Source organism: Rissa tridactyla, chromosome 1, assembly GCF_028500815.1.
Source record: "Rissa tridactyla isolate bRisTri1 chromosome 1, bRisTri1.patW.cur.20221130, whole genome shotgun sequence".
Lineage (NCBI taxonomy): Eukaryota > Metazoa > Chordata > Aves > Charadriiformes > Laridae > Rissa > Rissa tridactyla.
In genome coordinates, this window is record NC_071466.1 from 162,535,500 (window position 1) to 162,551,776 (window position 16,277).

Here is a 16,277-nt window from a genome sequence, read left to right on the forward strand (position 1 = left end):
CTGGTAGTCACATAAACAGGAAAAGCCTGGCCCTCTCCCCCCTCTTCCACAGCTCTGCCTCCCTCCCCTCCTCTCTAGCGTGATAGGAGCCGCAGCTTGGGCTGCTTGTCCCCCACGGGAGGAGCTGCCGGCTGGCCCCTGACCTCCAGGCTCCGCATTTCCTGTGGCAGCCGAGGAGGGAGACGAGGCCCCTTCTTCCAGACGCTGGGGCTGGGCGTAGAGGGGCCTCTGCGGGCCAGCCCGGGGTGGGGAGGAAAGGTCGTGGTGGTCCTTTGCCAGTAACCTGAGGTCCAAGGAGTCAAAGATGCCAGCTGCCCCGGGAGAGGTGGGAACATCGATGGGACAAGGAGCCTCCGGCCGAAATGACAGGGCGAGGGCCGCTCTCCCGCCCCGGCCCTGCAGCCAGCTCTGCAAACCCTTCTTTATCTCCTGGCACCTATTTTTAAAAGCTTTGTGGCCTTCCCTCCTAAAACCAAAGGCGGCCACACCAGGTCGGGGTGGCTTCCCAGGAGGAACCAGAGCTGGTGCCTGCAGGAGAAGGGTACAGCTCCTCCTCCAGCTCACACAGTCGCCCTTGCGGAACCCAATGCTGTTAACCCTCGGCAAGCTAAGCCCAGCCGCAGGAATAGGCGCCCATCCTAAGATGAAAAAGCTGGGACGACTCCCTAGGAGGGTGTTACCCCTTTCCCCCAGGTCCCTCTAGGGATGACTAAGCTAAGACAGGCATCCCCTGCTGCTCCGCACATCTCCCATGGGTCAACACGGGGCGCAGGACTGAGATCTCCGGAGGGGAGCGGGGAGAAGAACTGAGCCTTGATGAAGGCACTTGGCTTGAGAGGCAGATCCCTGTCCCCGGGGTCCCGGTCCATGTCTGGGCTCTGTGCCAGCCCTGGCTTGTAAAAGCCCAGGACGCTGGCCAGATGTGGTGCCCGCTCTTCACAGCCTGGCAAGAGGTGCCGGATGCCTGAGGACAGCAGGGAGGAGGGGGGGGATGGCATCCCGGATGGAAACCTCTGGCATGCCTCTGCGCTGATCTCCACTCTGCCCTGGAATGCGCCCGCCAGCAGCATGTGGGAAAGTGGAGTCAGCAGAGACCTTGGATGTGTCAGCTCCCCGGCTGAGTAAACAAGAGGAGCCCTGGCAAGCATTCAGCCCCAAGCATCTGAGACCTTGAAAAAAGGGGGCTGGAGACGGGGAGGTTCTTCTGTCCCCTCCTTGCTCAACCCCTGAAAAATGTCTCCTAACCTCTCCCCTACCTCAGGTGCTAACGCCACCTCCTCTCACCCTTACCACGTCTGAAGAAGCGTGGGGAGAGACTCTCCCTTTGGCGTTTCCAGCACCCGGCTGTCAGATCTAACATCCCAGGAGGAAAAGGCCCCTGGGAGAGACCCTGCCACAAAAGGAGAGTCTGGAGAAGAAAGAGGTGGGATAAAAGGATTTATCACTTTCCGATCCCCGCCATGCACACCCATCCATGCTCCTTGGCCGTCTCCCAGGCAGCGGGGAGCACAGTGCATGGAGAGACAGCTTCCACTGGCGGTACTGGCACTGCCTCGGTGAGTGCAGTGACGGCCGGGACAGAGAGGCATGGTACAGCTCCCAAATAAATACCTCCCTGGCCCCAGCTGGGGACATTCCCACCGGGGGATGCCAGCTCCAGCCACCCTCCCCGCAGGTTTCACAGGCTCAAGGAGAGGCTGCGAAACAACAGGTTTCCCCAGCGCTGGTTGGAGACATGCTCCCACCGCTCTTCATGTTGCCAGCATTTCCTCCCTCATCTCCTCCACAAAGTGCGCCCACGTGAGACGGCCCCTCATCCATTCTCCACCTGGGCCCGGGAGCCTGGTTTCGGATCTGGGGAAGAGGGATGGGCTGGAGGAGGTCCCCCCGCATCCCACCGATGGACCCCATCGTCTCCTGGGGGGGCGAGCTCCCGTGGCGGCGGCAGTGCTGGGAGGCTGTGCCTGCCTTCTGGCCACCGTCCCGTGTCCCCTATCGCTCCTCGGCAGGCGCGGACTCCCAGAGAATGAGCCATTGTTCCCCAGCCCCGCGGCCTCTTCCTGTCCCCGTAGGGCTGCGAGACAAACAAAAGCAGAGCCAGACGCCATGGGGAGGAGGCTGGGCTTGCTCCCCTCCTCCAGATCCCGCAGCAACCCCGCAGGCAGGCAGGCAGACAGACGGATGCCCGCCTTGGGGGAATGGGCAGGGACACCCCTATTTTTAGCTGCCTCTGCATCCCCACCCCCTTCCTTCCGTGGGCCAAAAATACGCTGGATGGACAGGCAAAATCATTATGATAAAAGAGTTGTCCAGGCCTTGTGTCCAGCCGCTCCCCTGGCTTTCACCGCTTCCCTTTGACCAGGACAGGTTCCTCGCTCATGGTCTCCCTCTACCCCCATGGGTCACTTACCTCTTCATCCCCATCCCTTGCTCCTTATATCCCCACATCCTCCCTCCGTACATCTCACCCTTCCTCATCCCCACAACCCGATCCCCATCTGCTCCATGGATGCATCCCCCATCCCTTGAGAGTCCCCTCTCCCATACCATGTCAACCCTGGGGACCTACTCCCTTCTCTTGAGACCCTCCAGCTTTCCCCAAAGCACCTGCCTCCACCTCCTCACGAAATTCGTCTCCAAAAGGCTCTTTGGCCCCTAAGTCCCCAGAGTTTCCTGCTCCTCTCCCCCATCCCCTGTGCACCCTCTCTCCCTGCTGCATCTCTCCTACTCTCACCATCTCCCCTTTTCTCTCCTCACCCCAGCAACCTCCATCCCACCTCCCTCCCACCCGCACAGGCTGTAAACTCCTGCAGATGTGCTCCCCTCCCTTATCCTGCTGAGAGAATGTATTTGGGGTAGGGCAAACAGACCCCCAGATGCCCCCCGACACAGAGAGCAGCAAATTGATATCTGAGCCCCCCAGGTCCCTCCTGCACCTCCTTAAGGTCTATGAAAAGAAACCGGAGAATCATGTGGTGTTCGGGGGGGTTGTTCTGGGGAGACGTAATGTACATACATACATATAAATATATATATTTACATCTCCTTTTCCAGTGCCCGGAATCGCAGAGGTGTTTCCAGGCCACAGGCAGCTCTTCCTGGATTGCTTCTGGTTTATGCAACATCCTCTCCTCATTCCCAGTCATGTCCCAAGTCCCCCCTTCCATCTCCTCTGCACCTGGGGGAAAGTCAGAGGGAGAGCACAGATCAGGGTCTGTCTCGGGGTCTTTCACTCCATCCTCCCTCCCACAACACCCCCCCAACATGCCTACAGCACCCCACATACCCGTCCCTTGCACAGGACAAGCATAGGAAGCGGAAGCCAGGGAGAGTGGGGGGAGGAAGAAAGATGAAAACATTTGGGATAGGAGGAGATGGGCAGAAGGAGGGAGGCAGCCCGCCAGCAAGCCTGGGAACACATCCCTACCTCCTCCTGGGCTTTGGCAAACCCTGAGGCTTTAAGTTCCCAGCACAGCTCCTCGGGGAAAAGCACCCCCACCCCACTTTTGCAAACCCCACAAGTGGGACATGGTCAATCCCATTCCTTCGGCCTCCCACTGATCCAGGGAGGGGAGCTGGAGGAATCATCAGGGAAAATTAGAAATGGGCTTTTTACAGAGGTCAACCCACCCTCTTCTAGTAGGAGTGAGTTTAACCCGGTGCTGCTGCCTCCCCGGTGGTGCTCACTGCAACCCACCTGCTTTCCTTTCTCAGTGCAGCAAAAGGATGCCAGGAACCACACTGGTCCATCCCTCTCCCCAGTTATCACAAAGGGTACAGGCACAGAGTGGGGGACCCGCAGCACAGCCCCGAAAATGGGCTGAGCCTGGCACAGTACATCCCTGGAGGCGCCATCGGTGGAGAAATCCTCCCCGTGAAGAAATTACAGGGCATGAGGGATCCAGTGCCCACAAAGCCAGCACTGGCATCAAACCAGGGATGTGCTGGGCAAGCGCTGGGTGCCTCACACCTACCCCTCGCCCTGGGGTGTCACCTCATGCCACCACCCCAGCTTGCTCATCCTGAAACCGGCTCTGTCTCCAGCTCAACCCCAGGGCTGCGAGACGCAGGCTGGAGGCAGCACTGAGGGCCACCGGAGGAGAGCCCTGGAGTCACCAGGGTGATGGGGTGCTGGATGAGGCCATGTTGGGATGTGTGGTGGGGCAGGGGGCCCTATGGACCCCCTTCCCCTTCATGGCAGGGGTCTGTCCCCGACTCCGCTGCCAGCAGTAATTCCCATACCCGTGTGGTATGCGCCCTTGCGGCCGCTGTGAGTAGAATGGAAACATCTGGAAGTCACCCGCAAACGAGCGGCGCTCCCAGTTAATGAGGAAATATGAGCCGGAGACCCTGGGCAGCAACAGGATATCTGCTTCTTGTGCGCCGAGCGAGGCACCCCCTTCCCACCTAGCCACCCGCCTGCCCTCCTTCCCCAGGATATTTCCAGGGATGGGGCTCCAGGAGCACTGCCCCATCCCTGGAAATTTCCCAGGGAAGCAGGGTGGACAGGAATGCAGCAAATAGAAAAGGCAAGGAATAGAAACCCAGGTGTGAGCACCCCATCCCCAAACTGGGCTGCCCCCATCACCCTCCCTCAGCTCCCCCCAGGTGCTGGGGAAAGGGAGAAGTGGGTTTTTCTTCTCCAGAGGAGAGTCCTGCATCAGCCACCTTCAGGCATCGGGTCTGTGAGCAGCAGGGGCTGCAAAGCAAGGTGGGAGGAAGGGCCAAGGACCTGGAGGTGTGGGGCAGAGACCTCAACCCCACGCCCAGCACCCTCCATCCCTGTTGTACTCAGCCACCCATAAGACCTTGGCCCCATGCTGGAGGGATGAGTGCCGGGAAGAAGGTGGGGGGCACAATTTGCACAGCCCGGTCTTTGATGTTGCAGGAATCAAAGCAAATCCTCAGCCAGGAAGGCTGCAGGGCCACTTGTCTGCTCCCATGGTAAGCCCAATGGCCGGTCTCTCTGTAATGGTGAGGCTGGTACCGCTGCCTGGGGCACAGGGTTACGGATGGGATGAAAGCTTGGGGTGACTGAAGGTAAATGAGGTAGCCAGGCGTCTGTAGTGATGGGGCTGGGAGGGGTGCGGGTATTAGCTCCCGCCCAAGGCACCCACGGGTGGTACAGTGGCTCTGCAGCACCGTCCAGGCCCACAGCCACCTCTCATTTATCAGCCGAGATGGATAAACAGGCTGGGAGGCAGGATTGTATGGATTTGCATTCCAGGCAGGTGTATATGAAAGAAGGGGTCTCAGGAGGGTGCAACCCCTCCTAGGGAACAGCCGGAGGGGCCGCACCACCTCTGCCCCTACCCAGGCAGCCAGAGGCCAGGATGGGTACTGAGTCGTGGAGCTGGCACGTACCCTGGAGGTCTGGGGCACCAGCCCCAGAAAGACAGAAGTCACAGCCCAGCTGGCATGGCCGCAAGACCACAAGGTTTGGGAAGGGGTGCTGAAAAGGGGGGATTTCCAACAGCTTCCTGGAAGCAGAGCCCATCCTGGCCCGGAGCACAGAGATGCTTGGAGCAGGGGTGAGGAGGAGGAGGAGGAGGAGGTGGTGGAGAGCCGGCTGCCCCATGAGGAGTGGAGCGTGGCCCCTGTCCCATCTGGAAGAGATTTGTTCTGCATTCCCCGGCAGAGGCAGTTGCCGTCGCCCAGGCTCTGCTCCCTGCCGCAGCCCCTGCTGCAGGGCACAGGGATGGGGGTGAGAGGAGTGAGGGGGAGCCCCTCAGGCCGTGGGGGGACATGCTCTGGAAGGCCATCCAGAGGGAGGAGACCCAAAGAAAGGGCCTTTTCCTGCTTCTCCCACCACCCTCTTGGCTTCCTCTGAGCAGGAAGTGGGGGAACCATACCTCTGGCAAGCAGGGAGGATGCCGGTAACAATTTGTCCTCCTTTCCCTGCTAGTGGCACAGCCCACCTCACCTCAGACCTAAGCTCCCATCTCCCTCCATGATATATATTCACTTAGAAGTACCACTGAAACACATGGTCCATGTACTCTTAATCCCTAATGGAAAAGACCTCCACAGAAGGCAGAAAACCCAAGTATCCCATGTCACAGAGGAAAAGCCTGAGGCCGAGGGTGCCAAAATCCTACTGCTGCTTGGCAAACCTCTGAGCAATGAGGTGTTCCTGCCCGGGCACCCCAGCATGGGCCACCTGAGCCTAGCAAGAGGCCAGGCTCCATTTTGACATCTCCTCTGCAGACATCTTGTCATCCCTTCAGCCAGGCCCTGCTTAACCCCAACAAGTCTTGTCTCGTCTTTGCCAGCAGAGACACCTCCCTTCTCCTCCACAGGGCCTTGAATAGCTGCTTGTGCCTGGCCAAGTGCTCCCCAGCAGAGCCACCAAGTCTCACCTGGAGGTCGTGAGGGTGACCGATGGCACTGGTGATGCCGTACCCACCAGCAGGTTGCCCCTCCTTGGCACTGATAGGGTCTTCTGCCCTGTGACCATCAAGGGACAAAGCAACAAAGCATGATACCAGAGGCTTGCGGTGTCCCATATGTGGGCACAAACCTTCCCTGGTGCCACTAAGGAGCACGTCCTTGAATTTACCCAGTGCCACCCCCTCACCCTGGTCTGATGCTGTGCCGCTGATATGACGCTTGCCCTGACCTCGTAATTCTTGTCCTGACCCCGTAACTCCCATGGGGCCTACGCAGCCTTCAAGGAGGCTGTTATCCCACGGCTAACGCTCAACCCAATGCTACCCACATGTCCTGGCATAACCGCCCACCCCCAGACCCCATTCCTTGTTGGCACTACTACATCACAGGCACCATGGACTTCCCATCCAAGGCGGGATGGCATGACTCCGTGTGATATGCGAGGGGGTCACATACAGGGAGCAAACTCCTTTCCTTTGCCCCCCGGCCAGGCTTCCCTAACCAGGTTAGCCGATGACATGGGCTTCCCCCTTCCCCCAAACTCATTGGAGCAGGCGCCCGGGAGCAGGAGGCAGCCGATGCTGGAGGACGGGAAATGGCACTGGGGAAGCGGGGCGGGGGGGGGTTGGGGGGAAGCGGCAAAGAAGTTCCTGAAGTTTTCTGTCCTGGATAGTTGGAATAAATCTCATTTTCTCTGGTCTCCTTGCCGAGGCGAGGATTGGCTCGGCGGTGCTGCAGCCCGCCCTCCTCCTTCCCACGTCCCCTCCCCGCCAGCTTCGCTCCCTCTCTCCTGTGGCATCGGGGCGTCAGCCTGGGAGAGCCAGCCTTGGGGGGACAGCCGTGGGAAAAGGGGGGGGTGGGGGGCACGCCTCCCCTTTCTCCCCTCCCTGCTTCAGGACACAGAGCTGATAACCCTCGGAGCAAGTTACAGGGGCCCACGGAGAGCGGCTCCCAACTTTTCGGCTGGAGGACGGGAGAAAAAAAAATAACCCCGGTTCAGAAGAGGTAAATCCTGAAAGTTTTGATTCTTCTGTGTGGAGAGCTGGGGGGATTTTGGGAGCAGAAGGAAAAGGATGGAGAGGGTGGTAGGAGAGGGGAGAAGCAGGAGGGGTGGCAAGGCGATGGAGACAGGGAGGATGGCAAAAAAGAAAGGGAGAAGAAGGCAGGAATGCAACAGGAAACTGGGAGGAAGGAAAGCAGGAGCGAGGAGAGGGGAGACAGGCCGGGGGCCAAGGAGGGGGGGCTGGTGTCAGGAGAGAAAGGGGACGAGGAGGGGGTCACAAGGATGGGGGAAAGTAGCAGAGCACCCCCGTCTCCCACCCTGCTCTGGATACCCCTCGAAGCCCCACAGGCTTTCGGGCACCTCGATTTTGGGGGTTTGGAGGAAGAAAAGGAGCACTTTTGGGCAAGGGGGCAGGGAGGGGATGGCTGGAAACCGCCCACCTTTGGAGCCCCAGCCTCCCTCCACGTCCCAGCGTGTCTGCTTGGAAAAATACCCTTGTTAGACAGAGAGATATAACTATATATATATATAGCAGCCGGCAGCACAGGAGTTGAACTTAGGCTTGTCCGCCTACTGCCCGGCACTGCTCCAGGGAAGCTGGAAGAGGCCCAGCCTGGCCAGCCGAGCCCCTTTCTCCCTTCCCCAAAACCCTGTCCTTGCTGGCTTTCCCCATCCCAGAACAAAGTGACCCAACGGGGGAGCCTCTGCCTCCCTTCCTTTGGGGAAAAGGGAGGTTTTTCAGCACTTGGGAAGGCTGGGAAAGCCTTCCCGGCCGCCCACAGCCGTTTCCACCCGCTCTTCCCCCTGTTGAGACCACCCCAGACATGTCCTCGCCCTCTTTCGGAGTATGTCCCCTTTGGGGGGGGGGGGGGGGGGTGTAAGAAGAGGAGGAGGGAAGAGGCTGCTTTCAGCAGCTCCAGCCAACTAGACATCTGGATTATTTTCCCCCCCTTTCTGGTTTCCGCTCTTCCCAGCAAGCAGAACAGCTCTGGCCATTCCTGGCGAGTGGAAAACCAGTGGAAACCAGCTGAACTCGGGGGGGAAACAGGGGAGGCCAGGCTGGGAGGAGGAGGAGGAGGAGGTGCTGGCAGCTGGTCTTGGAGGGCAGGGGGCTTCCCGGAGGAGGCGACGAGGGAGCCGGGGAAAGGGAGGTTGGGACGAGCCGCGGGCTCTTCGTACCAGGGCTGGTGAATGCGGTGGGCTGCCGGACAGAAGTGGCATGATGACAGACGGGGGGTCCCCATGCCCAGTGGAGGAAAGGAGAGCGCACGGGTCACCCTTTGCCCGCAGAATCACGAGTTTCCCTGGCATGGAGGAGTCCGCTTGGGCAGAGGGGAGGGCTCAAAGGGGCACAGCCAGCAGGGAGACACACCGGGGCAGAGGGAAGGAGGAAAAACGGGGAAACTGGAGGGAGAAAAAGCCCAAAAGGCCTGCCAGAAACCTGCCATCCAGGTAGGGTTGGGCCTCCTTCCCTCCCTCCCTCCCTGCTCTCCCGGTGCCTGCTGCCTGCCAGCAGGCAAGGAGAGCCAGAGGCCAGGAGGTGCTGGCTCGTGTCCCTGTGGTGGCCAAGGGACAAGGAAAGGGAAACACTTTCCTCCTCCTGGCTCCCAGCTCAATAATTCTGCAGGCAGGGAGCAGGGGGATGCTCTCCTCTAGCATCCCCCTTTCCCTTGCCTCCCCACCCCGTTCCCAGGGTGATGTCAGGGGTCTGCAGGGCAGCTACGCTCTGCGGGGGACCTGGGGAGGGTGTGGAGTCCACCTCTCAGATTAGCCCTGGATGGTGCCGCACGTGCCCCACGTCATGCAGGTGCCACCGCTGAAGGACACAGTCCCAGCTTTGGGCCCCGAGCCCCCCATTGTGCTACAGGGACCACCCCAGTGGCTTTCCTTGTGCCCCGGGAGTGCCCTGACCCAGTGTCTATGGGTGGGCTTCTGACAGAGAGAGGCAATCGCTCCCCGGTTGTCGTCCAACCCCGGTTGTCCTCCCACCCCAAATCTGCCACGTGCCTGGCCCATCCCAGCTGCAAGGCAGCACCGCACCAGCCTTCGTGGGCAGGAGGCAGACGCGGGCAGCGCAAGCCAGAGAGCTGGGGGCCAGCAGGAAGCCAACCTGTCACTGTCCCAGCTGCCACCAGCCACTGCCACCCCAGGAGGCAGCCAATGGTGCTGGGAGCCTCAGGGGAGGTTTGTTTTCCCTTCCCCGGGCATTAACCCCTGGCAGATAAGAGGGGCCCTGGGTGAGTAAACATGGTCAGGGCAAGGCAAAAACACGTGTAGCCAGCCAGGAGAGCAGCTCCATGCCCAGGGCTCCCCCTCACCAGAGGATTTGCCTCCCTGGCACCACCTGCCTGCTCCGAGGTGACCTGGGGACAGGCAGGGCAGGCAGGAAGCAGCGAGGAGACCCACGTAGAGATGGAGGTCCCAGCACACCAGGAGCAAGGGATGTGAGGCTTCTGCATGGCCTCTTGGCACGCTGCCCTCCGCAGCTGGCCCTGCTGACGGGACCCAGCTCCATCCTCTTCCCCCAGCCCCTGAGTGGGGACTGAGCCCAGGGGGGCACATGTCCCCAGAGGGGCACCCAGACCACTGACGCTCTGAGCTGCCCCGCACCCCAATTCCTCTCCTTTCCCCAACCCACCCTCTCCCTCTTGCCACACACCCCGATGGGGCATCTGCTGATTTAAGTGTCCTCCCCACTGACTGGGAAGGTCATCACCGTGCCATTTTGTGCCCAGCCGCTGCCTCCCCACTTGCCCCCCAGCGCTTCCAGGACCTGCCTGAGCGCAGGGACCCATCCCACCTTCTCCTCCGACCTTGAGCCATCACCTCTCTTGGCCTGCCTCAGTTTCCCCTGCCTGCAAAGCAGCTGGCCTCCCCGCACCCCCAGCTCCCTGCTGCTCCAACGCCTCTGCTCAGCGCCTGGGGACCCAGCCAAGGGAGGACAAACCAACCAATATATAAATATTGCATTTTCCCTCCCTGCTTTCCTTCCCTCCCCAAGAAGCACGCAGTCCCCAGGCCAGGCCTCACCCTCTCCCCAAGGGTTCATCTGAATAGCAAAAAGAAGGGAGAGGTTTCTCGCCCCGGGAGCCCGGACAGCCGGGCAGGGCACCGCTCCGGGAGGAGGTGCTGCCTGGGAGGGAAATCCTCAGCCGGGGTTGCAGCATGGGTCTGGCAAAGTTGCTCTGCAGGCAGGGGAAACTGAGGCACGCCGAGGGAGGTCAGAGGGGTGAGGGAGCGCACATGTTTTAGGGGGAAATCCTTTTTCTTCCTCCCCAAGAGGAGGGCCAGGCAAGGGGGACAGCCGGTAGCAACCTCCTCACCGTTGCTCATGCACCGCCTTTAACCTCCACAGCCGGTCCCAGCGGTACAGCCGGTGTGGTCGGGAAAATCCTCTCCAAGAGCTTCACTGTTCCTCTTGTCTTGTTTAGGTGGCCAACGAGGGGTCCTGCCAGCCCACCCCAAGCTTCCGTTACCCCCTGCTCCATCTGTGACCGGCTCCCACTCACTTAGCAGCAGAAGACGGTGGATTAACCCCTAAACCCACAGCCAGACGCAGCTTCCAGCGGCCGCCATAGCACCGGGAGCGACCCCCAATCCTCCCCAGGGACACCTCCGGTCTGCCACCATCCTCACCACCGGGGACATACCCACTGCGGGTGATTTCATGAGCACAACGTAGTGCAGGGAAGCAGGGGGACAGGCACCGCTCCCACCCGCTGAAAGCCAAGGTGACGTGAGCTGTTCCTCCAAGAGCATCGTAGCAGGAGCGATGGGGAGGCCAGGGATGTGACAGGCCACTCCAGTGTTGGAAGCCCAGCAAGGGCTGTTTTGGGGGGCTTTTTCAGAGGTGGGGGTGAGGTGAGGGGTGCAACATGAGCCTGGGGAAGCTGCCGGTGCTCAGCTGGGTGTCAGGCTCCCATGGCAAGCGGCGGCTGAAGTCGGAGCTGACGCCGGACATGATCAGCCCACCGCTGGGGGACTTTCGGCACACCATGCACGTGGGGCGCGGGGGCGACGTCTTTGGGGACACCTCCTTCCTCAGCAACCACGGCGGCGCCGACACGGCCAAAGCCAACAACTTCTTCACCCGGACGCTGCGGCACGTCCGCCGGACGCCGCTGAGGAGCCGGGGCAGCAGGGGCCAAGGAGGATCATCACCTGCCCCCCCAGCCATCTCGCCCATCATCAAGAACGCTGTCTCACTGCCCCAGCTCAATGAGGGGATGTACGATGGCAGCAGTGGCCGGGGCTTGACCAGCAAGTTCTCCTTCAAAAGTGCCTCCAACAGCTTCTCCAAAACGCACCAGGCCTACGGTGAGTGAAGCGCGGGGCAGGGGCTGGCACCCAGGCACAGCGCTTCCTCTGCAGCCACTCTCCATTGCTCTGTGCCTCAGTTTCCCCACTGAGGGGCTTTAGGCTCTCAGCAGAGATAGGACATTTAAGAGTTCCCGTGAGGAGATAACCCTAACCTTGCTTTCAACTGCTGTCCTTCCTCTTGCACTTGGAGGGTCTCCTCCCAGGGTACCCCCCAAAGTGGGGCAGGGGTGGTTTCTCCTCCACTCCCTCCCCCATAGACCTACACAACTGGCAGCCTGCTTGGAGCAGTTGTAAGGGGATGCCCCCCATCTCCCCCCAGCTCTATTGCCTTCCCCATGAGCAGCCTCCCTGAGGAAGCCAAGAGGGTGCTGGGACAGGGATGCAATGCCCATGCCAAGGTAGCAAGGTCAAGGGGACCCAGGACACGGCCTTCCCCACGTCCATGCAGATGCCCCAATCCTGTCCCTAGCTGTGCCAAGCCCTCCATCTCCATGTGGTCCTCAAGGGACTCCATCCCCCCTCCCCTTTCCCATTGTGCCCAGATCCCTCCCTGCCGACCAGGGTCCTGGAGGGACCTTTGGGGCAGGGGTGTGGGAAGGACAGGACGGGACAGCTGAGTGGCTCTTCTCCGGCCCCGCAGCACCGGGCTATGGCTCAGCTTTTCCCCGGGGAGGTCTGGAGCAGAGGGTCCCGGCAGGGGAGGGATCTGGGGAGGATGCAGCGACGGGGGGGAGGTGGCTGGGCTCAGAGGGAAAGGCAAGCTGAGGCAATGCTGCCATCTCCTGGTCCCACCTGCCTGGCTCAGCCCCCACCGGCATCTTACCAAGCCCAGAGCCCACCTGGAGACCCTCCGCTGTAACTCTGGGCTTTGGAGATGTCCACACAGACACTGGCCTGTCCTCTAGAGATCAGTGCCGCCGATGGGAGCATGACGTGCCCCACTGCGGTGGCAGTGTCCCTTGTCCCTCGCAGATGTAAGGCAGGCTTCCTCCCACCTAGTTGTACCCCCCCTCACCAGCCATCTCTTCTGTGTCACAGGGCTGGAGTCTGGGTTTTGCACCATCCCTCGTGTCCCCCGCTTGGAAAAGGCCCAAGAGAGCACCTTCCCTGGGGAAGAAGAGCTGACGCGCTCAGACTCCCTTCTCTCCTTCCGCCTGGACCTGGGGCCCTCCCTGATGAGCGAGCTCCTCCAGGTGATGAGTTTCTCTGAAACCAACGGGAGCGAGGCGGGGGAGGATGGCCCAGACCTTCTGTGCGGTGAGGGGACCAAGGATGGGGTCCCTCCAGCATCAGCTGCATCCTACGGAGAGGACAAGGCAACGTCCAGCTTCTGGGACCGCTCTGGGCAGAGCAGCCTGTCGGGGGCCAGCTCGCTGCCGGGACTGTCGGTCCGTGCCAACGGTGAGGCACACACCATCGAAGGTGCTGGAGAGGACTCTGCCTGGGCTTCGGGGCTGGGGGCAGCGCCCAGAGGGACCCCATGGCAGGGGCACTGGAACGACTGCACCATCGAGGCGGGAGAGTTTGATCGGGCGGCCCAGGTCCTGGCCCGCCACTATGGTGGGACCAGCACCCCACGAAACTCGGAGAAGGGCGAGGGTCCCTGGCAGGCCCGGACGCAGACCCTGTGGGAGAGCCCCAGCAGCAGCTCGTGGCGGTCGCAAGTGACAGGGGAGACGCGGTCCCCCGAGGCCACCTGGAACCAAGGCGAGGAGGAGGAGGAGGAAGCCGAGCTCTCCAGCCTGCAGGAGGGGTATGCTGGTGCCCGGGGCGGGCACGGCAATTCCTTCGAGTACGCTGATGATGAGGAAGATGATGAAGTCAAGGTGTGAATGGCCACCCCTACCATCACAGCCCCCTGCCAGAGGCACTGGTGCCAGCGTCTTCGCCATCCTCCCTGTCCCCCTCCCTCAGGCACCACCTGCAGACCCAGTGGGCAACCTCTTTGCCAACCTGGGGGGACTGGGGGGCAGGAGGGGAGCCCAACTCCCGGGGGGCTTCCCAGGGCTGGGCCAGGCTGCTGTGGGGGGCCAGTGAGGGCTGTGCATCACAGCAGTAGGCATCACAGCCCTTCTCCAGCCTCACTGCCATTAGACACCAAAGGGACATTCCCATGTGCCAAAGAAACCCCAAACCCCTTCCTACCCCATCCCGTTCTCCCCGGCGCCCTCTCTCCCATCCCTCAGCCTGGTCCTGCCAGCGTGTCTGGGGACGTGCCCTGTCCTCCCACCAAAGCCCCCAGCCACCCTCTGTGCTGGCACGGGTGCCCTCCCAGAGATATTCCCACCCATAGCTCTGGCACATAGGGGATGGGGGCTCTCCCCAGCTCCAGCTGGTGGGAGACCCTCCTGTATGGCACATCTATCTACCTGGGGAGGTCAGCTAGGGGCTCAAGGGGCAGGCAAACCCCACAGAGATGAGCTTTCTCTTTTCCCCTCCCCAAAAAAACCCAATAACTCAGTGTTGAGGAGATGAGAGCACGTACAGAGATAATCGCAGGGGTCTTTCCACTTGCCTCCTGCCGCTGAGTGTCACTTAGGATGGCTCCTTTCCTTAGCTCCACCTCCTCGCAGCAGGGAGGGGAGAAAGTTCTTGGCTGGCTGGAGGCAGAGGTGAGGTTGTCAGGTCACCAAATTCTGCAGTTTGAGCCCTAAAAATCCTTTCCTTTCCCCCCGCCTCAGAACAAGGAGTCTCCCCCTCTGCAGCCACTCGGTCTGTGCCGCCTCATCTCCATCCTCGCCCCTTCTCCCCATTCCCCATGCACGCACCCCTCTTTCCAGCACACCCCTTCCCAGGGGTATGCACAGAGGATGGCTAATGCCCCTCGCCAAGTGGCCCTGGGCGACGCGGCTGCCCTGGAACGAGCTGCTCCCCACGCTGCCCCGCGTGCAAACCAGCCCTCACAGAAGCATCTTTGTGCCACACTGTCGAGCCAAGATGCTCGGGGGCTGAGGTCACTGGAGGGACCCTCACAGGACACCCCTTGTTCTCCAGGACAGGAGGGGGTGTGCGGCAGGGGGAGATGCTGGGCCGTGGCCACAGGGCTCTGCTCCCACGCAGCTCACCCGCCGCCCGGCCAGCTGCTTCTGGCAAGGAGCTCCTCAGAGCAGAATAAAGAGGCTCTGGCCTGCACGCGTGTTGTACGTGGGAGTGCCGCTCGCAGTCAGGCCATCGAGGTTACGGTCAAGCCCATCTCCCCCAGCCTCCCCGGGCAGTTGCCTCGTGCCGGCCAGCAGCAGCAAGCCGGGGCAGGCAGCAGCTTCAAGGAGTCCCCAACTCTGGCCACTGGCACCCAGCAGGATCAGCCTTATCACCCCTGCATCCTCTGGGGCGGGGATCCTGGCTCTCAGGACGAGCTCCCCCCATCCTCTGCTTCCCAGACCATAACACAAGCTCCAGACCAAAGACCCACATCCGTGGAATATCCTTTCTGCCTCCACTCTGTATCCCATGCACTTATTATTGTCCTTATTAAAGCAGTTTTGATACTAACTTCTCTTCTGGTGCCTCCCCTCAGCTGCAGCGACCTTATCATCTTCCTTGCTATGTCTGCTGGTGCCCCAGTCACAAAATCCCATCCTCTCCACTCTCAGCAGGATTTTCCAACACCTCTGGGATCCCTAGGTTAACTAGCCTGGTACTTTGCCGCTCACCGTGGCTAAAATGCAAAGCAACCTCCTAGCCACGCAGCCCTGCGTAACACGCAGGAGGGTGCAAAGCTTCCTCTCCAGCCTGGCAACAATTCATTTGCAGCCTGAAGTAGACGGGCAAAGCTGGCCTGGCTACCAGCCCTCCCGGCCCATCAGACATCAGCAGTGTGTGGGCTGGGCAGCGAGGAAGTGGAGAGGAAGGGCAAGGGCGCTGACACCTTGCCTTGGACCGGGCTCTCCGTAAAATGCTCTTCTACTCGGCTCTCCTCCCACCCATCCTGTTTGCTGTCACATACCGGTCTCTCTTAGGGCTGGCGAGACACTTTGTAATTAGAGCTGCGGCATCAGATAATCGGCACTAATTGCCTGTAGTCCCGTGCGAGGGACACTGACTGGGAGGTGCTGAGCCACGTAACCCAGCCCAAGTCTATCCTCTCTTCCCACTGCCTTGCCCTGCCTCACTTTCTCTGAGTAGGGTTTGGTGTGGAAATGTAGGAGTAATGGGTAACCCGGCTGGAATGTGCCAGCAGATAAGTGAGGTGAGATAAGGGGGAAAGCTGGAGGAGACAACTCCTTATCGATGGCAGGAATGCTGGCTCAGCGGCACACCTGTGCTCCCTTCCCGTGCCACCGCTTCCCCTGGTACCGCTCCTGTGGGAGGGCAAGGCACCCCTTCCTCCTGCCCGCTGGCTGCGAGAGCAGCCAAGAGGAACCTGTCAAACCTATGCCCTGAGGTTCCCAAACCTAACCTTTAATTGTGCACTTTTGTGGCACTGAATGCCACATCACTCACGTCAATGCTTTTGTTCCCTTCCCTCCCAAAAACTCGGGTTCGGGAAGAAATGGTGCATTGTGAAGAGATTACACAACCATTCCCCAAGCAATCACATAGCCTCCTCCTCCTCCTGAACCCC

General features: G+C 60.8%; 1 protein-coding gene across 1 annotated transcript; it reads left to right on the forward strand.

Annotated features, from left to right (window-relative positions):
- The first annotated feature begins 7,094 nt into the window (after positions 1–7,094).
- CDC42EP1 (CDC42 effector protein 1) lies at positions 7,095–15,205 on the forward strand. Its single transcript, XM_054203321.1, has 3 exons — positions 7,095–7,395; positions 10,825–11,710; positions 12,752–15,205. Exons 2-3 carry the CDS (start codon positions 11,269–11,271, stop codon positions 13,543–13,545), a joined length of 1,236 nt encoding a protein of 411 aa, XP_054059296.1. The 5' UTR covers positions 7,095–7,395; positions 10,825–11,268; the 3' UTR covers positions 13,546–15,205.
- Positions 15,206–16,277: the final 1,072 nt, after the last annotated feature.

What these genes read in the sequence shown, in the direction of transcription:
- CDC42EP1 (XM_054203321.1), top strand. Translation starts at nt 11,269, where the DNA reads ATGAGCCTGGGGAAGCTGCCGGTGCTCAGCTGGGTGTCAGGCTCCCAT. An exon ending in CAAAACGCACCAGGCCTACG is followed by an intron (nt 11,711 to 12,751) that starts GTGAGTGAAGCG and finishes TCTGTGTCACAG; the next exon opens with GGCTGGAGTCTGGGTTTTGC.